This window comes from Embiotoca jacksoni, unplaced genomic scaffold (assembly GCF_022577435.1).
Source record: "Embiotoca jacksoni isolate LCO1_2020_lvr unplaced genomic scaffold, fEmbJac1.0.p SCAF_25, whole genome shotgun sequence".
NCBI classification, from domain to species: Eukaryota; Metazoa; Chordata; class Actinopteri; family Embiotocidae; genus Embiotoca; species Embiotoca jacksoni.
In genome coordinates this window covers 1,985,076-2,009,032 of record NW_027185376.1, presented here as the reverse complement: position 1 = coordinate 2,009,032, position 23,957 = coordinate 1,985,076, and the positions used below count along the sequence as shown (strand labels likewise).

The 23,957-nt window shown below is 40.5% G+C and overlaps 1 protein-coding gene across 5 annotated transcripts in view; it reads left to right on the top strand.

The window, feature by feature from the left end:
- The window catches only part of esyt2b (extended synaptotagmin-like protein 2b), a 33,773-nt gene that overhangs the window by 8,848 nt on the left and 968 nt on the right, over window positions 1-23,957 (top strand). The window contains exons 7-24 of one of the 5 annotated variants that reach the window (XM_069159535.1): window positions 2,115-2,204; window positions 5,003-5,058; window positions 8,833-8,953; window positions 10,549-10,725; window positions 10,948-11,030; window positions 11,460-11,508; window positions 12,188-12,277; window positions 12,396-12,491; window positions 13,086-13,187; window positions 13,841-13,903; window positions 17,622-17,696; window positions 19,513-19,599; window positions 19,727-19,876; window positions 22,164-22,519; window positions 22,820-22,918; window positions 23,141-23,272; window positions 23,620-23,725; window positions 23,831-23,880. In XM_069159535.1, the coding sequence (XP_069015636.1) occupies window positions 2,115-2,204; window positions 5,003-5,058; window positions 8,833-8,953; window positions 10,549-10,725; window positions 10,948-11,030; window positions 11,460-11,508; window positions 12,188-12,277; window positions 12,396-12,491; window positions 13,086-13,187; window positions 13,841-13,903; window positions 17,622-17,696; window positions 19,513-19,599; window positions 19,727-19,876; window positions 22,164-22,519; window positions 22,820-22,918; window positions 23,141-23,272; window positions 23,620-23,725; window positions 23,831-23,880 (1,982 nt within the window). The other 4 variants (XM_069159539.1, XM_069159536.1, XM_069159540.1 and 1 more) reach the window with 4 other exon arrangements.

Sequence of the window (23,957 nt, the reverse complement as noted above, 5' to 3'; positions counted from 1 at the left end):
ATGCAAGCAGGGAGGGTATCGGTATGATTGATAACTTTTGAACTAATTCCATTAAGGTCAGACAGTTCTGGTTCACTGTCACAGCCAGATTGATTTCCTCACTAAAAGCCCAATCCACAATCACCTAAATCACCTCAATTTTTAGTGTGAGGTAATAAGCTTAGTGAGCAGCAGCGTTGCTGGTTTTTGACCTGAGCTTTGTCTTGTAGGCTACATACAGCCTGCCTCTTTCCTGGGCTTCTGAAATTAAACCTATGACCCTGAATTCAACCACAGAGAAAATGTATTCTTTCATGGTAACTTGAATCACATTTAGACTCTTCAAGGGGTAAAAGTATTGAGTATTTCCTGAAATAAAGGACACCTACAAAGAAATCAGAAAAAAAAAGAGTTTTAGAAAAAAAGATTTTCCCTCTCCCCTTACGTTCTGCAATCTTATTTTTTCTGATATTGTACTTGACTCCTTGGTCGCATCTCAACTCTGATGTTAGGAACTATAACTTTGCAGAAAGACCATCAAATGTAAGTGACAGTCGAAAGAGAGACATTGAAAGAAAATCATAATACAAAAGTAATTATCGCAAAAATAGACACTCAAAAATAATATTATAGAAAGACTATGCTGTTTATTGTAAGTTCTTGTTGTTTGATTTGATCACTTAGAATGACTACCTCCATTATTTTATTGTGTCAAAAAAACTAAACTAAAATGACATTCCCTTGCACTCCGTGTGTGTTTTGTTGTTTTTGTTTGTCCTTGACCCTTTGTGTGCTGCTGTGGCACAAAGCAGCTGACAAAAACAACAACAACAACAAAGAACTGTGTTCCTCCTTGGGGGCTGAGTGCCGTTGTCCCTGGGAGACATTTGTTGCTCGCTGCCCCCGTTATGTAACTCAGGCATACCTACATAGCTCATGATTAAACACTCAATCATTAGTCGCTGTCTTTGCGCTGGTTTACGTTTCACAGAGCAGGGGCATTTGACTCCTTAATAACATTTAGATTAGTGATGGCTTTGTGAGGAGTGGGGGTTAAACGCGTGTAACTCATTTATTGTATATTTAATGAGCCTGTCGTGTGGTCTTCTTAACCACTGGCTCTATAAAAGTCTGTTAAACCTGAAAATAAATCACAGACTGGCATCAAACTGCGGTCGTTTTTCTTTTGTAAATGGACTCATTATTTATCTACTACATTATTTATCTATTTTGTTGTTTTCCTGCCAGTCAGTTGTTGGTGTAAGTCACCCTACCTTCAAGCTAGTATTATTCCTTAAGGCATTTTGTCAATACTACGATAAATACACAATATTGGAGCCAGAAACTACCCCGATTTAGCAGTATCAGTGGGTTGTGTATATATCTATATATACCTATATGCTCAAAGAGGAAACTCAAACTTTTGTGTGATTTTTGTATAATTCTTAGAGCCGAATGAGTTTTAAATTAGTGTGAATGCCGATTGAAGTTCGAGGTAATAAGCTTCCTTTTAGTGTACCACCTTATTGTCAGTGTCATTTTCAACGTAGCTAATTTATTCTCGTGACAGATCGGTTTTACAGTGTTTACTTTCAGAAAATAATCTGTTAAATTGAACTTCCTCGGCCACAGAAAAAACGAGAAGTCTGAAAATGAAACTGATGCCATTTACTGTGAAGAGCTGCATGAAAACGCTGAAAGAAGTTTATTAGTATTGGTTTCAAGAGCGTGGTCTCTGGTATAATTGCTGTTTCCGACGCAGTTCTACTCTGATTTGAAGATTTTCTGTCCTCGAAATAGAAATATAGCCTCAAAACGAATATATTGGTGCTAGAATTCAAACATCCTTTGTTCCCTGCTGTGGATTAGAGCAGCTGTGTGTTGACCACATGACACATCTAAAGCACTTCCAATGCCATAATCCTCGTAATTGTCATAATATGTTATGGAGAAGGTGGAGGATGACTTGGGGCAGGTGTGAAGTCAGGCAGCGATCGAGTTTCCAACCTGTCATGTGCTGCGGCCCCTTCAGCTCTACAGCTGAAGAATGTCGAGGGGCCAGCAAGGTGCGAGGTCCCTTCGGCTCTCTGTTTGGGTCTGTGTATATCAATGTTTTCCCCTTTGTGTTTCCATAGATCCACGGCGTGTTGAGAGTGGTGATGGAGCCGTTGCTCGGTGATATGCCTCTTGTCGGAGCTCTCTCGCTGTTCTTCCTCAAGAAGCCTGTAAGTGCAGATGCCAATAATACAACACTAATGAGTTCAATTGAATGTATTCACTGGCACAGCAGTTGAAGTTATAGTGACGCTGCGGTCTGAATGAATGCAATATTATTCAAGCAATTAAACTAGGATTTGGATGTTGAAATACAAAACCAGGTGTCGCCTAAATCTTTGCAGCACCTGAGGTGACACCACGGTGCAACATTTCACCAATTCAAGGTTGTACTCGGATTTAACTTGACCTTCAAAAAGAAAGGAAAAGTTCCGGATTTATGTGCTTTCTTCCTTTTTAGACCACCTACGTTTTGCCAAAGTTGCCACCATTATCTTGGCATCCTGAACATCTTGTATACATCATATATTTCTTACTAAACTGTTTGATATTGCACCTCATACACCAGTTGCTTCTTGGTTTTCAGCTTCACTAATCTGTTAGAAGACGTAAATTGGACTTCAAAAAGATAATTTTATAATTCAAATAACATCTGATGTGTTTATTACATTTTACAGCCCTAATGTCCATTTTAATTTCCTTCCATTTGCCTTTGCTTTTATTGCTACCGACTATTTCCTGTGCTCCTACGGCGTGCGTAAAGAATCTCCATCCTTTTACATGACTTGTGATCACTTTGCCAGTTGCTTACGAAACCAATATTTTCCAGTGCACATTTCACTAATCTCTTTGCTCAACCCCTCTGCACAGCCACTGCTGCACAGCTTAGAAATGTTTGACCGATTTATACCAAATGGGCGGACCCAGTGGAACTATAGCAGAGCTTTAAATAGCTGCAGATCAAGCCAGACCTACTTTGGCAGATTTCTCTACCCCAGGCACTCAGCTAAGGCTCAAGGTGGAGATATTACTGTAGGAGGCTGAAGGAAGAAGCAGCGGTAGTCAGTAAATCAACCCACATGTAAACACGCAGACACACACACACACACACACACACACACACACACACACACACACACACACACGTCTCAATCGTCTTCCAGCTTCTCGATGAGGAGCATTACATTGGTTTACTGTAGGAGACAGAAAATGAATTGCTAACAATATTGTTTGCCCTGGATTTCATATAACTCGTTGTCCATCTTTCCGTGTGCCATACAAGGCCCGCTGCCGACTGCCAAATAAAACAGACACATTTCCAGACCATAAGAGGTCTTGGCCACGTCTGGACTGTGCGATCGCATGAATGTGACTCAGTGCAGCGTAAATAAAAGGATGCAACACATTGTGCAGTGTGACATCTAAAGAGATTTCACCGCTCAGCTCGGACGAACAAACACTTTTATGTTTTATGTCATGACTGATGAAGCAGAGTCCTGCAGTAAAGGAACTCTGTTTCGACTGCGAGCGCAATTATTACACTATGAAATAATGTATGTGTGGATTTATTTAGATTAAATGTATTAGCAATTCCATTTTACAATCTATCAGTTAACTTCGAGGCCGTAAAAAGTCCAAAATAATAACAAAATATATGTCTTAAAGGAATAATCTCAGAAATGTTTCTATTGAAAAATGTAATTGATTTTCTTTTTTTTGTGAGAATTGTTACATATTTATGACCTTGTAGGGTTGGTAAGAATTTTTTTTTGAAGAAATTGTTTCAAACTTGGAGGCAGGAGACAGTTAGCTTAGTTTGGTATAAAGACTGGAAACAGGTGGAAACAGCTAGCTTGGCTGTTTCCAGAGGTCATGAAGATCCAGTGCAAGTTCCTTGTGGAGTCTTGTTGACTCCAGAAAGCATTTTTTTATTATTGAACAAACAAGGCACAATAAGTTGTTCTTTTTTTTCTAACAGTCTAAAAAAAACCCAAAGTATTAAAATGACACAGTGAAACACAGAAAAGCAGGAACTCGTCACGTTTCAGAACCATTTTGTAAATCCAGTCGGTCATGAAAATGAATTCATTGAGTTCCCACTAGGATTCAGTTACCAAGAGGTTTACTGGTTGAAGACTGTGATATTTTTTCAGTGCTCTGAGCCTTTTGGCCACTCATAGACATAATATGCAGTCAAGGGTGTTTCCTTTCACACTCCCTCCCACATCATTCCCATCCCTGCAGTGCTCCCCTCTTCCCTGCAGCGCTCCGTGCATCTGCTGCAGTGTAAGCATGGCGAGCAGAGTGGGAAAGGCTCATTAAGAAAACCCAGCTCGTTCAGCTGGGAGACGCAGATCAAAGCTCGCTGAGAGACGGGATCCGCCTGCATCTCAGGTCTCAGCCGGTGCTTTTTTACACCACTCTTTGATTTTCTCCTTCCCGTCGTCCTTTATTCAGATCTGACCTGCCACTAGATTTTCTGCAAAAGTGAAAAATAACTTTCCTTAATGGTGAAGTAAGATGTCCCCGAGCTCATTATCCTGAAAACTAATGAGAGCCCAGATAGCTGCTGTTGCTTTTATAAATATTTCAGTAAGCAAGGGCTTTGTATTCTTTTTCTAATCCAAGGATCTGCAGTTCTTGAGGAAAAGAGGTGTTTCCTAAATGTCTAATACAGAAAAATATAGTGGGTGAAGTCGGATTGGTTTTCAGAAACAGAAGCAACTCAGCCACAAAACTTTTGATTTATGTGCAGTAGTTTACTGCAATCTATGAGGGGCTCCCTCTGTCTCTGCTATTATTAATCAGAGAGGTTTGTTGGCCAGATAACGAGAAGCCAAGTAGTAAATGTAGTACGGGGGCAGGAAACAATGAAGTTAAGTGTTTGGATCCATTTGAAGTCAATCACACTTTCCCTCCTTGCGGTCGGACCCGTGGGTATGATTTTGTTTTTCTTCTTTTGTTTTAGCTTCTGGACATAAACTGGACCGGTCTCACCAATATACTGGACATTCCTGGGCTCAGGTAAGTCGATTCAAACTTGCTTTTCTTGCCTCACGGAAAAACTTTTTTGTTTGTGCGAGAGAGAAACTGAAATGAAAGCTGATGTTTCAAAAGGATTCCAGGACATCAGGACATTCCTTGAATTGCAGGAAGTCGGCAGAGTTGTTTTTAGGAAACTGGATACATACCTGTTTCCTGCTGTGCAACTGCAGGTATTTATGGGTTATTAGGAAAAATCATTTTAAGACAATTATGTTTGTTAAGCTCATAAGTAGCAGTTTACTTATTGATGTCTTTGGCTTTAAAGAAAAAAAAATGATGAAATACCTCAGGTCATATAAAAACTCTTAAAGGTTACTTTGACTTGCGTTTAGAGGTGTATTTTCACAGGTTTTTGTATTGTCCCACATCTGGGAAGATAAATTACACCAAATTAACTGAAAATATTTTCTGCTAAAGAGTTATTTTTACATTGTTTCTGTACCTGCTGGGTGCCTTCAGTGTCCTTGACCTTGTTACAGTTTTGATAAAGGACTTTGCCAGACTGAGCTGATTTAGAAGAACCTGCCTTTTTTTTTTCTTTTTTTTCTCAGCATTTGCAAGCAAACAATAACATCACTTGTTTTTCTTTTTGACATTTGTGATATCCAGGATGTTTACATTCACACCATATCATGGATACAAAGGTTAACATAATAGCTGAATGATCTAACTGAGCCAAAACGGGTCAGATCAGGAAATGTACTGTTTCTAAACTGTTTCCTCATTCTTGCTCGAATTAAGTGCGTTTCCTCTCGGGGCGCCCTGTGGGCTGAGCAGAGAGTAAACGAGAGCCGATTAAGAGTTGCTAACCACCCAGCACAATTACTTGGTACCATCTTGAGTGGCTCATGCATTATTTATGGCCTAAATGAAGTTGACACATTCATGAATACTGCTTGTCATTTTCTGGGATTACAGATGCTTGTCACATTCCCTGCTGCTGTGGACAAACATGTTTACACAGGCAGAGCTCAGTGGACGCCCTCTTCCAGCCCTGCTGTTGAGTGCTCTGTGGGGGTGAAATGGATCCGTCGAGCTTGTGTGCTCGGATGTGGGGTGTGTTGTTGGTTTGGAGGTAGGGGAGAAGAGGGGGGGGTGCACTTGCAGAAAGATGGGGTTAGCTGGTGCTGGAGAGGTCCACGTGGTGAAATCGTAGCTGCAGCTACAGAGTTATCTAAGTACAAAGTTCGACAGACAGCATCAGCTGCCTCCTTGAAGGCTCGCCCAGTGTGCCTCTTAAACCCTGTTTTTATTATGTAACACATGTTTATTTACATGTTGTAATATGTAATTCTAAATCAAAACAAGAGTCAAAAGCCAGGCCAGCAGCTCTGTTAGGCTGTACTTAAGCACAGCAATTATATGATAAAAATGTCAAGGTTAGCATTTTAGCACAGTGACAATGCTAACATGCTGTGTTTACATGTTTATTGGGCATAGTGTTTATGATATTCATGATCTTTTTGGTGTGTTAGCAGACGTATGTATTGAAAAAAAAAAACGTTTGACCTGACGGTGGTGTCGGATGAGTGTCAGCTGAAGTGATTGCAATTCATTCTGAACGTTGTCTGTGACAAATTTGATGGCAATTCATCCAGTTGTTGTTGAGACAGCACACTGTCATTAGTTTCCATGCACTCACACATACACCAGGTGCACGAGGGTGCCAGGGGAGCAGCAAAAATCCCACAATAAGTGCCGATGCAGCAGGAATCCTTTTACACCCTCAGCTGTAGAAAAGCTGCGGCTCTGATCTTTCCCCCCACCCGAGAGTCGTAATGCTTCTGCCCGCCGTTGCACCGGAAGATTAGATGAGGATTGATCAAATGAATGTTTCTCCTGGCTCCAGAAAAATCCCAGGCAGCTAAATTGAGTTTATTTCATGTGCAGTCTGTGCTGCTTCGGTACTGCGCTGGAAAGTTTCTGATTTAAAGGAATTTTCATTGGTAACGCAGGGAAGCCTCAGAAAGTGTCGTTTCTCCTCGGGATTTCTTGCACTCATAACAATTACAAAACCTCCAAGACAGTAATAACTGCTAAGGTGGTAAGTAATTGCAAGTATTTACAAAATAAATAAACTGTGAATCGCATAGAATTGGAGCTGATTCATAACCTTGACTATATTACTGTATCTTGATCAACACCTACAAGGAATTCCAGTGTGCTCCTGTTTGCTCTGAAATATCAAATAGCTGCTGCTGAATTATCATTTGCTCACATATCTGCATGGTTTGACATTTAGAGACTAATTCTCCTTACTTGTTAGTTGTCGTTTGTTTTTTCAATATGTATGCCTGGTAAAAATAAAAATAAATAAAAAGCATAATGACGCTCAGTGTTGGCTGTGGACTTTGGTCTCTGCTGAGCGAAGTGCTTTGAGCCCGATGAATCAGTTGGCCTTTAGCCTGTGTTTGCTAATGTACTATAAATTAGGGTCAGATGTGCTGCGACTTCTCTGCCGTCGGGGCTTACTGTCAAGGGGAAATCTGTGGGTGTTGTAGAGTGGCTGTGAGCCTAATAATGATGGGAATAAAAATGCACAATGCCCGAGAGCGGAGTAAACAACAGAAACAGAGAGCGGGTCGAGGTTGGGGGCTATTCGCCAACTTTGTAACAAATATGCAAGTCGTAAAACCTTCATGTTATGCCCTGATGATTGATAAATATCACATACATTACATAAAGCGAATGCTGACACCATCTACCCAGTCAGAGGTGCCTAAACTTTGCATTTTACTTTTGTTTTCTAGCTCTTGCAAGTTTTACATGCTGTTTTTTTCTCATAGGTGAGACATCTCTATGATATTATAATTATGATAGAGTAAAACATAATTCAGACAGACAGATTGTGGTTTTAAAGTGAACTTTGACTAAATACTTGTATAGCTGTTTTAATGGAAGTTGATTTTTGTGACTAACGCAACATTTCTGGTAAACAAGAACATTTCGCAGAGGACAGTGAAAATATCTTGTACCTAATTCAACAAGATACCAACGATACCAGTTTACAAAATTTATAACACCAATTACACACAGGCTGTTAGCCAGCTACTGTAAATTTGTACACCAACTACAAAGCACAAGGGAACGGTACATCGGGTCCTGTGGAAGTAAATGTCAATTTTTTTTTCGGCTGATTGTTGACTGACAATGCTGTTGTATCTCACACGGCAGCACTTAGGCGTTTCTTGTAGCCCCCTTTGAAGATTTTGCCTGTGTGGGTTGGTATCACTCCAGAAATGATTTCAGGAGCACTCTCAGTTGGTATCTGGGGCTATGTACGACAGCCCCTGATTAGGATAGCCCCATCATGATCTATGGGCCCCTCCATAATAACCGAGGGACAGGCTTAACAATAACCCAGTATGATGAATTTTCACAGTAATCCTATTTTTTCTAGCCTTGATTGCAATTTTCCAGATGTGCCGTGGCAGCTAAATGAATAAAGGAAAGCCTGGCGGTAATGTCATTGTGTACCCTCGCTGTCATTGTCGTTGTCATGCAGCGTTGAATCATCAGTGGATCAGATAGATATTCAGAGGTTTGTTGGCGAGCAGCAGCAACATGCTTGAACTGACTCCAATTTTCCTAATAACATCTCACATGTAGAGCAGAAATACTGTACTAAACTGAGCTTAAAGGAGAATATTTATAACCCAAGGGCACCCGTACTGTCTTTTAAATGATTCATTGCTTCGTTCTGTTTATCTACCTTTTCCTCCCTTGTCCCAACCCTCCCTCCTGTCCTTACAGTGGTTTTTCTGACAGCCTCATTCAAGACATTATCTACAGTTATTTGGTTCTACCCAACCGTATCACTATCCCACTGGTCGGAGACGTGGAGCTGGCCAAGCTACGCTTTCCAATGCCAAAGGTACTAATATAATTTTTAATACACCCGATTATAAACATATGCTGGTTTGATATGTCTCTTCTAAGTATTTAGTCAGTTCATGAGCGTCATCGGGGGAGCTCATGGTTAGTTGATCAAAGCCCTTGATCGTCTCACATCTCAAAGGGTGTCGTTATGACATTAAAGAGTTCTTTGACTCTTTCAGTAATAAAGAAGCTATCAGCGTTTTGAAGGTAACTCGCAGCAACCGACACAGAATGAAACAAAAAGAGCCACAGGAGCAAAAAATCATGTTCAAACTGTGTCACGAGGACTTGTATCCATGGCAACAAGATGAACATTTTACTGCAAGTAAAATCTTTGTTGTGGGTAGACTATTTCATTATTTTTCAGTTTTTTTTTTTATCCTACAGTTATTCAATGAATTGAATTAACTCAGCATTTTTTTGTGTAACTTTTCCAATCTGACTTCAATGTGGAACCACATGTTAATCATCTATTCCATTCATCAAACAAACAACTTTCTCTCTTTCAAATGCGAGGTTTTGCTGCTTTGCCTTTTAGAAATGTCACCTGACTATTCGTGAAATTTTCTGAACAACCATTGCTGGAGTTGCTAAGTGGACACTTACATCTTCGCAAACAATCTTCCTTTTAAAGACGTTTATAGTCCAGAAAGTAAAAGTAAATTCCTAAAATGTTCTGCATTTCTCATTTGCATGCAAACAAGTATTGATGTCACCATCACTTTTTATTATGATGCAACATTCAGACTGATTTTTGCTTCTTGTGTTTTTCTACTTCCCTCAGTTATGGCGTTTAATTCAATTTAAACTAGAAGTGCACGCAGACCTCCACCAAGGCCAATAGTCCACTCTTCTATGATATGCAAATTTGATACTGCAGCCGCTTTATATGTCTGAACGCTGAATACATTTCAGAAACTAGGAGAATGATGTAAGAATATACTTGTGCCGAGCTGATGTACTGGTTCTGGTTCTCCCTTCAGAAACTACTCTCCCCAAGTGCTAAGTTTGAGCAAGTACATGTGTATCCCTGAGGATTAGTACCTGTTCAGTTTGGCTGTGATATGGAGTCAACTTTTTTCTAAACAAGCTTATGTTTTGTCACTTTAAACTTTATTTATATAGAACCAAATCCCAACCAAAATAATCTCAGGACACTTCATATAGTATGATAAAGACCGTACTATATTATAATGGAAAAATCCAACAATTCAGCAATTCCCACAAGAGCAGCATTTGGCGACAGTGGGGGGGAAAACCTCCCTTTTAAACAGGCAGAAACCTCAGACAGAATCAGACTCAGAGGTGGGCGGCTGTTTGCCTCGACCCGTTACCACGGGCTTCTGTTTAGGGCTGTGCTTCCTTTGTACTCTATTATTCTATTATTTTATTCTATTATTTCTATTATTATCTTATTGCTTCTGTATGCTGCTGTAGCGAAAAAATTTCCCCTCGGGGATTAATAAAGTAAATACCTACCTACCTACCTACCTACTTTCACCCTGCCGGCTTGGCTTCCGTCTGCTCGGGACGGGTAATGTCATATCTTATCAACTCCCCCTTGACTTTCTGCTCTGCATGTCCCCACAGGGAGTCCTGAGGATTCACTTCCTGGAGGCTCAGGATCTGGAAGGGAAAGATAAATTTCTGGGGGGGCTAATCAAGGGCAAATCTGACCCCTACGGTGTCCTGCAGATCGGCAACCAGCTGTTCCAGAGCAAGACGATTAAGGAGAGCCTCCATCCCAAGTGGAACGAAGTTTACGAGGTAACAAGTTTGGGATGTCTCTCAAAGTAGATGATGGATGTTTACAACAGAGAATTCACAATCCTTTGTTGCCAGTGTGAAAATGGCCATTGATTTATTTCCTTCTATTACTTGCTTAAGTAGCTTACATGTTAAGTCTTGATTGTGTCCTCTCCTGGTTTGCATTAATAAGTATCTATTGACTAGTTTGACCGAGCATCCATATGTTCTTGTGCTCATCAGGCGCTGGTGTACGAGCACTCAGGTCAGCATCTTGAGATCGAGCTGTTTGATGAGGATCCGGACAAAGACGATTTCCTGGGAAGGCGAGTCTCTCTCATTTTATTCCCTGCTGTGATCTTATTGCACGCATTTCAAAAGAAACTAGGTCTGTTGCACCTCAGCAATGTAACCGACAGGTAAGAATGAGCTTTTCTCGTAATTAGGCCGTATGACAACAAGCTGAGGCTCTGGTAGATCCCAAACACAAAGCTAAAACCTGGGGGGAGGTGTGATGCACCTTCGTCTGCTACGAGACATCCGTCATAGTGAAGCAGAGGTGTTATCCCACAGTTACCAGCCCGAGAGCAGATTTTATTGATTTTGCCCCAAGTCTGTAACACTACACCCAGTGCTAGCAAGACCAAGAAGCCAATCGATATCTGGACCACCTCTGTTCTGATTAATTGGCGTAATTGTTCTGTTCACCGTGTGCTGTTATTTAAATTTCAGTCATTATTTGTCATTATTTGCAGCCTCATGATTGATATGACTGAGCTGCACAAAGAACAGAAGGTCGATGAGGTGAGACACATTAATCACAATCATTTAATTAGAACTGCTTTTGTGTTTATATGTCTTAAAATAAGAGTTAGACACTTTGGGAAATCTTTTTTTTTTCCGCTTCCTTGTCAGGAGTAAAACTCGGGCTTGTTAGTTTTCTCATATCTGCCCGCTCAATGTGAAGCTAAAGCCAGCAGCTGGTTAGCTTAGATTAGCACAAAGAATGGAAGCAAGGGGAAACAGTTAGCCTGGCTCTTCCCAAAGAGAATGACCCACCGCCAGCCCTAAAGCTCACTAATTAACACATTATATCTTCAGTCACCGTTTATTGCCTGGCAACTCAAGGATGTTTCTCTACCGGCACATCCCCCCCCCTCCCCCAAAAAAACACAACAAGGTGTTTTCTTTCACTTAAGATTTTGTTAGAAATAAACAAAGAGATATAATGTGTTATTAAAACAGGCTTTACAGGTGCTGGTGTTGAGATTTTGTTACCCTTGGGTTTCAGGTGTTTGTGATACAGGTTAACCAGCTTCACACGTCCAACACTTACTTGAGAGAGGGGTCAGTCTTGTCATTTAACTGAAGTAACAAATAAGCAAACTATTGTCTTTTCGCACAGCCCCTCAAGGTTTTGGAAATGCCCCTTCACTGACTTGATGTAAACACTTACCTGTGATGTTTGGCCACATTGTTGCAGTGGTTTGATCTAGAAGAAGCTCCTACGGGGAAGCTCCACTTAAAACTGGAGTGGCTGTCTCTGTTCAACACTACGGAGAAGTTGGACCAGGTACCACACTGAAAATAACTTTCTTACTTCAGCTGAGCATAGCTTGTCCGCCATTGTTTACATACTTGCTGCTGATAATGGAGGTTTGGATACATCACTGTCCGTCTTGTCCAATCAGGTGCTGCGAAGTGTGCGTGCAGACAGAAGCCTGGCCAATGACGGGCTGTCGTCAGCACTGCTGTTGGTCTATCTGGACTCAGCAAAGAACCTACCAGTAAGATACTGCAGTGCTCACTTTATTTTCATGCTGGTAATGCTACTGTTCTGATGCTATTTATTGTACTAAAATATAGCATAAGGCTTATGCAGGCTTCTTGTTGTCCACCTAAACCATACACACCACATTTACCAACAATGAACCAGGTTAGTAAGAAATGTGTTGTTTCAATGAAGATTGTTGTCCAGGGCAATGCTTCACATTCCGGTTTTTGTACCATCGTGTTTATTCTTTGTGACTTGAGTGACTTCATCACCTTGACTTCTATGTTCTTTCTGAAATTTAGTTTTCATTCACTTCAAGGGGACTGTAACAACTACAGGACAAACTGTTTGAATCGTGTCCTGATTATACTCCAAACTTCAGTCGCTGTTTTTTAGCAAGTTAGATATGAAGTGATTTCAGCTCAGGGATTCTGTCTCGCATCAAACTTTTTGTCAGTGGTGTTAGATGAGAACTTTGAGCCTCTTAAACTTACACTTTTCAGGAGCCTTGAAAAAAAAAAAAATGAGATTAGAAAAGTTTCTACTGCACCCAGAGAAGTAAAACGTACTGATGTTTCCTCTTCATTCTCTTTCCTCTTCATCCAAGAGCGTCTTCACAGGCAGCTTAGGCTGTGGAAACCTAAGTGAGAGGAGAGCATCGGGCTTAGTCTTTTGTGAGAGCAATACCTCTGAGTATAGAACCATATTTGTGAGTCCGGCAGTACTTTTGCATCTTCACAGTGTTAGCATTAGTGGTGTGCAATGATGTGGGTTGAAGAGTAACAGGAGTCCTTAAAACCATGTATCCTAAGGCATGTGGTGGCTGCACGGTTTTATTGTAATGTCGTGAAAATGTCCATTAACATGAAGCAGACACTTCAAAACAGAGGACTCTGGCTTGCAGGCAGCCGGGTCTGCTGGTTGTTCAGATGCATATTCTGACAAAGCAGGTGCTTAGCTCGAGGCTGAAGAAGAGAATACCTACAGTACAAAGAATTCGGGGGCAGAGCGCATAATAATATAATCCGTCAGTGTCGGTGTGTGGCCGCACAGATACAGAAAGCCTTCAGCACACTGCGTCTTAAACTAGCTCCTCCAAGTCTTCCCTGGAGAGAAAACCCTCATTATTCTGACCAGTGTTTTTATTTGCATCTTCTTACAGTGTCAACAATATCAGCCCCAACACTACTGCTTATTATTTATTTATTTATTCATTAATTAGCCATCCTGTTTACGTTTCAGCACAAATTCCACCATTTCTTTTCTGGGTTTTTCCTCATGCCTCTTAAATCATACCGAATCATTCCCGTCCTACTAATTCTGGGTGTGATTTTCTCCCCCAAATCTCCTTGTGGCTTAAAGAGCAACTTGTCAGATTTCACCTATGACGGGTTGAAGCAAGTCTCAGTCTTTAAGGCTCTGAAGGTAATGTGGGAAAAATGGACTGCATGTACAGATCACACCCCGTGTCTCACCTGTGCTGGCCCTCAAGTGCACCATCCAACATCATGTGATTGTGATGATTACCAGACAAACACAGTGAATTTGTTGTTTCAAAACAATATATATATATACATATACATATATATATATACATATACATATATATATACATATATATATATGTGTATATACACATATGCATATGCATATGCATGAAGATGGGTGATTGCCTTGTCTGTTTTATGCCTTGGTTGTGATATGCACTCCTTTCTCCTGAATGATGAGTCAGTTTCACATTCCCCAAGTTCTGATCTTGCATGCAGAAATCAAATATTGCAGTCAGATGTTTTTATTTTCATTTTATCAAATCAAATACAAATGAAAACAAACAAAAAAATACAGCTAATTTTGCATTCGATATTGTTCGAGTGATTGTCACTCTCCTGCCTGTCAGACGGACCCTGCATGTACCCGCTTGTATTACAATTGAATTGAGCAAAGCTGCAGAACAACCCAGTTTCGGGAGCAGCATGTCTGCCACTGTGTTTGCTAATCGAGGGCGCTGATCATGTCGGAACTTGTAATCAGAAAATCAGTAACTTCACGCTTGTCAGGCCAGTATTTCTACATTTCTTCTGCTGTGTAGGACAAACATACCTCACGTTTGCCTGAAAAATGTACAGATACCATAGGCACTGAGTAATTAGGTTTAACTCTCGTGTTGTCCTCGGGTCAAAATGACCCTCAGCTGTGTTCAACCAAGTTCTATTTTATTTCTATATTTTTATATTTTTTTGGGGATCATTGGTCAACATTCTTTAAAGAAACCCTCACAGCCTCCTTGTCATCAATGATCCCCCCAAAAAATATGAAAATAAAATAGAACTTGGTTGAACACAGCATTTTAACCCGAGGACAACACGAGGGTTAATCAAAGAAAATGATACATTAATTTTGATCGAAGGAGGCGTGTAGAAGTGGAAACAGGCCTGTTAACCGGCCACTATAACAACCACGATTACTATAATCAGTAATAACAGGGCTGCTTGGTTTCAGTTAACGCAGAAATCTGCAGCTGCATACTTAGTTAGCAGGAGTCGTTTCTTACCTTTAATATTTACAGGAGGTTTCAAGTCTTCCACTCTCTCACACGCGCGCGCACACACACACACACACACACACACACACACACACACACACACACACACACACACACACACACACACACACACGCACACACACAGACACACACGGCGGTGCTTCCTCGGTCCAGCAGGCAGCAAAACTCACTGCAGCATTGTGTATCATTTTTATCTGGTGTTTACAGGTCAGCAAGCGCACAAATGCTTGAGGTTTGCCCACAGTGGTTCAGTGGTTCAGTGTTTGTCACCGTCACTGCAGCGCTGGCTGCCAGCAGCGTGGCAGACGGAGGCTCTACCTTTTATGTCCTCGTCAATGGATATAAAACTGCTGTGATGTTTTATTAAATGTGCCGCAGTCTTATATTTTCTTCCATCAGTCCATATTAAGATGTTCATAAGTCTAAAATGAAATCTCATCCAAGTCAGAGTCGGTTTTTTTAAATTGTTTTATATCTTTGTCATCAGAATAGTCATTTAGATAGCATTATCACATTTTGTGGATGGCTCTGAATTGACACACCTAGGCGCAGACCAGTGTGAGCTTTTAGGGATGGAAAAAAAATGATTCACTCTAGTATCGGGAGTCTTTATTTTCTTATTTTTAAACCGATTTGCTGATTCCCCAATTAATATTTAACTTATTATTTACACTGAGCTAGTGTACTGAAAGTTAGCAGCTAACAGCCTGGGAGCTGATCGGTAAAGGTACTGCCCTCTAGTTGCTATCAGCTAACTTCTTTTGTCAAAACCATCTGTTGACCGGAAGCTGTAACAACAATAACACTTCCGCCCTACGCCAGCACGGTTCTTCAAAATAAATGCATGAATGGTTCAGTTTTGATTAATTTCATTATAACTACTTTATTCAACTTTATTTTAACAGCACTTAATTTAATTCTATTATAACAGTAGTTTATTTTACTTTATTACAACAGTACATCTAACTGACCTATTGGCCCGTGGCCTACTGATTTTTTAGGTGGTGTTTCTATTTTGTTAGCGTGGCTTTAATACAGAGCCTCGGGGTTGGTAGCAATGATGCTGCTACAATGAAACTCAGAAAGATTGGCAGACATTGTTTTGAGATATGACTCATGACATACAAAGAGTCTAGAAAATTGAAGGTTTTCCTGTGGTTCATTGTTAAAAAAAGTAAACAAAAAGGGTAAAATATAAAATCCTAATATTGAATCGCAAAACTCGTAGAATCGCCAATACTAACGGATCGGAATACATATCATATTAGCACCCAAATATTATGATGGTATCAAATCAGGAAATAAGCGCATTGTGAGCTTCAGTAGAAAATGTGGTTACTGCAGGATTGCTGAAAAACATGTGGGTACTGTATGTAGATACTATATGTTGCCACGCTGCAGTAGGTCACAAGTTAAATTTGAATGAATATGTTGCACACCTGTCACCATAATGAATACAATACATGAACTGAACAGGAGGAAACAGCAAACACCAAAAACTTCTGCACACTTGCACCACTTTCATATTTGTGTGTGAAATAGACAAGTATATGTTACATCCAACAACACAGGAAACATTTTCACACCTAACATATTTAGTTGCACCTTAGTGAGAGTTTAACAGGGTTCCTGTCACCTCAACCACAGAAAGTTTTTCCCGACTTCTTACTGAAAAGACACAGCCAAACACTTCAATAATTTATCTATTATAGATAGAGATAAGGATAAAAAAAAAAAAAAAAAATCAGCTATTTGTTTAATTGTGTGCTTGATTATTTGTGAGATAAACTCTTAGCTTTCAGTTAAAAACCACTGTGTGGCCTGATGACGTTCAAATGTCAAGTCAAAAAGTCAAAAAAGATTAAACATGGGAAAAAGGGGGGAAACCCGGAGAAGTGAAGCCGGGAAGTGATTCCTTCCTTCTGTACAGACACGTGTGGAGACAGTATTTTATGCACAGTACACTTTATACGCAGTCTTGACAGATGTAGCACCTGTAGAATACAATATATGAATGTTTTACACAAATTAAGAACATGCATATTTTACTCATATTGGGAAACTTTATACATTTTAACCTTTTTTGTGCCTTTTAAGGTCAAGTAGTGGGACTGTGATAATCAGCCTGTATTTACAATGAGAAGCTTAATTCTAATGCTGGTGAGAAATAGGTGTCAAATTTAAGCACCATCCTCGAGAGAAAGGACGGGATAAGGAGGTAGTTAAGACTTTTCCTCTGTTGTCATAGCCCCTGGCTTGGAGATATGTAGGGTATTATCATTCTGTAAGGAATACTGAATAATACTTAGCTGTCAAAACCCAGCATGCTATATTTAGCCCACAGAGGAGACAAAGCTCGACAGTCTCCTTGGTAGCCTCTCTGCCTGCAGCCCTGCTTGTCAAAACGTATGGTAATGTTTCTTCCTGTTTGAACTGCGGACTCTTTATCCATTGTGTGCTTGATTGAGTCTCAGCAAGCTAATGTTTGAGATTTGGGTGTCAATGTGTTGTCCAGTTCTGAGTTGTGTTTTACAGCTTGTACAATCAGCTAACAGCCTTCTCTCTGATTCTCTATAATAGTCTGCCAAGAAAAGCAGCAGTGAACCCAGCCCTTATGTTCAATTCACAGTTGGACACAAAACACTTGAGAGTAAGGTGAGTCATGAGTCACGCATGAGTCTAATCACATGGACAGATTGTGTTCTGGCTTTGTAGTCCAGGGAATCTATTGATCTGTTCTTTTAAGTTGTGATGTATTCTGTATGAAAAGAGAAATGTAATTTCTGCTAGAGATTTTCCACTTTGAGTTGTAAAATAGATCCTTACAAGGAAACACTAGATGCTGCATTTATTTTACCAGAACGCTGTGTATCTCACATTCATTGTTGAAGTCTCTGTGGCACAGCACACATTTAAACTGTCTCTTTGAAGCTTCCTGTTACAGAATACTTCCCTCTGAATGCTGAACTAAGCGAGAGATGGACTGCAAATTGTTGTACAGAAATAAAGAACATTAAATGAGGAATTATTGCAACCAAAACATCATTAGGTGCAAACTAACAAGCTTCTGGGCTGACATGAAGTGTGCGCACCAGCTATTTCTCCTGAGAAATTTCTATCTGGCATTCAAAAGGGGAAAATGATAAGGAGGAAGAAGCCCATTAGTGGACCATGTTGATGTCAAAGCGGACAATTTACTGCAGGCATGAGATGCAGGAGGTTTCTGGCTGATTATACCTGCCCAGATTGGAGTTATGTTTGCATATGCTGCTAACCACATGACATCAACAAACTTTATATTCAGCTGCACAGTGGGACAAGCTGCTGGGTGAAATTTTTTAATTTTCTCGCAATAATATCCTCAACATTACTGAACATATAACCGCAGGACGCTACCGAATACTGTCACGATCCTTTATAAACATACATGCATTCATGTTACAGCCAACATCTTTAGAAATCATGTGTTGTCTGCCATTAGCTTTAAGCCAGTAAACAGTAAAATTCAAAACAATTTTTTTGTTGCAGCTGGGCAGAAAATATGGCACCATATTTATTAAACTCATCCAAAACTGGCCCACAATTCTTTCTCACTGAAATCTTTAGCTTCCATCTGCCATTATTGGCCTGTAAAACTGAATTTTAACTCTGTGATTCGATGTTTATTGTCAAAAATGAGTCACAGTGAACCTCTCGCTCCACATTTTTACATACACACACTTTTACATCTGAGCACCAGAAGTGCTTGTCTTTGGAGAAAAATGAGTCAGATTTTATCTTTATTATATTTGGAGCTTTTTGCCTTCAGTCCCATCTTTAAATGTTAATTTGGACAGGTGTCAGATGACCGATTTGGAAACGTAGAGTGGTAAAGTTAAGGGTGTGGCCATAAAAAGATCTGCACTCTGTCTACAGTATGCTGGGTTTAAGATTGTTGTCCTGTTCTGTATAAATAGGTTTCTGGGTCTGATACAGAACCATTCACTCAATGTGGATGTGGACCTCAAAAACCCCTAAAGCTCAAAAACTTTAATCTCACTGTCATTTCTTTTCAATTCAGTTAGCTAAAGAACAAAATCAAAACAATGAAAAAAAAAAAAAAAAAAAAAACATAACTTCCTGAATTCTCTCTAAATTGGAACAAATCTTGTGGGAAACTGGCTAATTATTATAAGTGTAGAAACATCAATAAAGATACTAAAGCATACACAACGATATTTGAATTACTATTATTTCCTGTTTTCAGGTCACACATATTCTTCTGCTATCCATCTGTGTAGTTCCTCTTTATACAGTAGTACTGTTTAAAACCTCTGTTGACTTTCATAATCTGCAGTTTGATGTGTCAGTGCAACATGACCGACAGGTGCCATTAACCCACTTTTTCAAATGAAGTGTTTTTAATTAGCTGCACTCAAGTGCCTTTTTTTTTTTATTAACAACCAATAAATGAATCTGTCTGCCCGTTAAGATCCGGTACAAGACCAAGGAACCTCTGTGGGAAGACTGTTTCTCATTCCTCGTCCACAATCCCAAGAGGCAGGAGCTCGAGGTGGAGGTAACGCTGCATAATGACTTATTTAAAATGTTACTGATAACATCTCTTTTTAATAAGAACATGCACTGAAATGGTGGAAGTAGCTGACTTGTCTAAAAGCCAAAGATCTTTGGGTCTCTTTGCACAGATAAAAGATGACAAACACAAATGCACGCTGGGTAAACTGACGGTGCCTCTGAATGGCCTGCTGTTGGAGGAGGACATGACGCTGACTCAGTGCTTTCCTCTCAAGAACTCCGGACCGAGCTCCAACCTCAAACTGAAGATGGCCCTGAGGGTAAAAACGGACCGCCTCACTTCTCACTGGTCCTGGATGCATTAGTGACGGATGAGTTATTCATTTCGGGCTGAGGAAACGAGAACATGCATTCAAATCCTGCTGATTCATACGGAAAGACTTATGGGACATCTTAAAGTATTCAGCGATACAGTATGTCTGAATTAATGACATAGCACACCAAGTATTGTAGTGTCAACAATATGGAGCATTACTGATTGATTTCACGCTCGGCTCAATCCCAATTTCAGCCCTCGCTGATGGTTATTAAAACAGCCGATGCTAGAACACAGTTTAAAGGCTGATTTACCACTTAATGTTCTTTGTGATACCTAAAACAGCAAATCCTTGATTTTAGATGCAAGCAGAAAGCAGGAAAATTATAATTTTTATATCCCACAACCATTGATTTTATTAGCTGAAAAGACAAATTTCATCAATTCTTGCTCGCTAGCTGGCTAATTAAGCCAACACCCTCATTAGCTGGTTGAAAGCACCGTCCCTGCTAACTCATCAAAACAAGTATCATGTAAAAGGGTTTTTAAATAAGCAGCTGATGGGTACAAACATGATATTGCGAAACGTGCTACACAGTGCAAATGGAGTAACAGCTGAGGAAGCTGCTGCTGCAAAAAAAGTGCTTATTTTTTCACCAAGTACAACTATACTGCTGCGGCATAGAAGGCATCAGCGTGTTTATCTTGTAAGTTAAACACAGGGTAGGAAAAGATGTTCATTTCTGGATTAAAAAAAATTAACCAAACAAAGCTGCAGATATGTTGGCGGGTGATGCGTTCAAATGTCACGGTCATTTCCGGTCAGTGCAGATCAGCAGTGTGCGGTTTGAGAAAACACTGCCGTGTTAAATTCAAGTACGACACAAGTCTTAACGAGTACTAACATGTAAGAGTACTACATGCGAGTGTACTCCGGGAGGCAACACAGCCTAAAAATACACGTCCAAGGCCAAACGTGAGGCACACTCACCAGTCCTAGTATTTTACCTATATTATAGTGATAAAAGGAGACCAGACCAAACATCCTCTTCGGCTCTTAGGCTTACATACTTGTTCGTTTTTTTTTGTGTTTTTTTTAATACAGTATGTTTCGACTTTTTTTGATACGAGAGAAAAGCTTATAGGATGAGAACTACTGATGTTTTAATAATGCTGTCCTGGCCGGGGTCACTGGAGTGTAAACTCCTCTAAATCCAATAAAGAGCAAAGCAGAGCGGCGGCACTGGCCTGCATGTCTGGCTGTCACTCAGTGGGGGAACACTGAACTGTGGCTGTGTTTGTCCTAAATTGGCTGTTTTTAACACAACAGGTAACTCAACAAACCAATGTAGTTTGTTACACTAGTAAACAATGTGTCCCTTGGCCTTAGAAACTTTAACTAAATGGTACGCTGGACATGCTACTTGCACGTTATGTTAGAAAAGATGAAAACGCACTCGGTTTCAACTTTATTTCATGTGTGTTTAGGTTTGTAAAGGCTAAAAACATATATATACTACCCTCCTAACCATTTACATTCAGAGTAACCACTGTTATTTTTCATTCTTCTATCTCACGCTCACTATGTTATGATTGGACAGTTGCTGTTTGTGGGAGGGGTTTAGCAATCGTTTGGTTTCATTTTCATATATCACCCAGTTTAAACTTGAACTAACGGTGCTCTGCCATCACACAATCCCAATAGTAATATTTTTTATTTAATTTACTGCCTGAAAACATCAGATACTATAACAAGTAAATTACATTGACCTCCGTGACACTAAAACTAACTGCATTATCTTGTATCGAATCCTTACTGATCAAATAAAAATAAATGAATGCAGCTGCATCAAAATATTGACCTTTTCTGAAATAGCTTTTCTACACTGGAACAAAACCAACAAATCAAAATTCATAGCAGGTATTCCAAAAGGAAATGACTTTGCATGCCCAGAGCCATTTACTTAATGGTTTTACAAAGAAAAATGGCAACATAACGACAGATTTACTGTAAAAATATTCTCAAAAATACAACAGAAGTCTTAACACCACCGATTCAGAGCAATTAGTCACACTGGCTTAAACAAAGAGGATTGTTTGAGCCACTGTAATGCTGTGCGTAAAACCTCCTAACTCACCATATCCCTTTTTAAAAACTCTCTTTTTTTAATTTCAGGAAGGCCTGCTTTCCTCGAGTCTTTCAACAGGAAATTACACAAGTAAAATTATTGCAGCACTTAGCTTTTCGTCTTATTGATCATTCCCAGTAATATCCTCCTGTCTCTCTGTAGATCCTGTCCCTGGAGAAGCACGTGTCCTCAGACCTGCCTTCGTCCGTCCAGGTCAGAAAGTCCAGTGTACCGCAGCCGCCAGCGACAGCTCCCGCCGTGAGGCTGTCGTCCTCAGACTCCCCGCTGCCTCCACCCACGCCCCCGCAGCCCATAAACGCCTCCACTCTCACCCTCCACCACCGGGACGGTGAGCCGTACTCAGCCAGCCCTCTCCGCAGTACCTCCAACCTCAGCACCTGCATGTCCAGCTCCCAGAAGCACCTGCCTCACAAGGAGTCCACGCCCAGCCTGGCCTCGGATATCTCTCTGCCCTTCGCCACCTTGGAGCTCCAGCAAAGGCTTCGCCAGCTGCAGAAGTAAACATTGTTTTTTTTTTTTTACAAGTGTTCCTGTCTCTGCTGATTCGTCCCAACTCATTTCTTAATTTCTTTTCCAGCTCGCGCCTTGTGTCATTTCAGGGATGTTTTTCAACTCACGTCATTTATATTCTGCGGGTGCTTCTGTGGAAATGTCCTCTTAGTTTCGACTCTTCATCCGCATGAATATCAGCCCACCCCGTCGAGCGATCCATCTATCCCTCCACATGTGTGCGTGTAAATTCAGCGTGTGCAGCGTGTGGAAGTGAAGCTGACTGACGGACTTTGGTGTGTTTATAGCGGCTCGGCCCCCAGCCAGTACCCCCTGGGTGAGGTCCAGCTGACTGTTCGACACAGCTCCCAGAGGAACAAACTTATCGTGGTGGCGCACGCCTGCCGGTGAGGCCCAACGACACCGAGTGGCAGTCTGCGTTTTGCACACACATTTGTCCTCACTGTCGTCGACTGTAATTTATGGAGGGGAGTGATTGCTTAGCATTCCGATCACTTTTACCTGCTGTGCAGCCGCTAACACTTAAGAATGAACAGACGCAATTAACCCCGACAACATGTGACTGGCAACGTGCGAGTGAAAACAAGTTTTGTCCTGTGTGTCCTCAGTAACTTGATATCCTTCACCAAAGACGGCTCCGATCCCTTCATACGCCTCTATCTGCTGCCTGACAAGAGTCGGACGGGGAGGAGGAAGACGAGCACAATGAAGAGGACTCTCAACCCGGTTTATGATCAAACGTGGGTTCAGACGCTGATTCGTGTCAACTGTGTGTAATATAAATGTGATTTTTTTATTTTTTTTATTTTTATCAGTTGTTGTTGGGTTTCACGTGCGTCCAGTCATCTCAAGCTTAGCTTTAGAGATACCTAATATCACATTTACATCATTTTTATAAACCTTATTTTAAGACGGCCAATTTAGTACCACAACGGTTCATGTTTAGACACTATTTGAAAGTATTTTCGCAGGGGAACTCTAAAGGTTGGTGAATATATGAGGAACACGTGGAAGTTTCCAATTAATTGTTTAAGTTAATTGGCAATTTTATTGAGAATTAAATGTGTGTGTGCTTGTGTGTGTGCAGGTTTGAGTTCAGTGTGTCTATGGTGGAGCTCCACCGGAGAACTCTGGATGTAGCAGTAAAGAACGGCGGGAGCATCCTGTCCAAACACAAAGGGCTTTTAGGAAAGGTAGCTTTTTCTTCCTGGCTCTAATTGCGAGTTTGTTTGTTTTTTTCTTCCATTATTACAGTCCAAAAACTTAATTTATTTTTCTTCTTGTGTCCACACCTGCAGGTGCTGGTAGATTTAAGTGGGGACGATATATCAAAAGGATGCACACAATGGTAAAACTTGTGTTTTATCTTTTCCCTTTCCAATGTTGAGTGATTTCTTGAGGTAAAAACTGCTCATTTCTAATTTT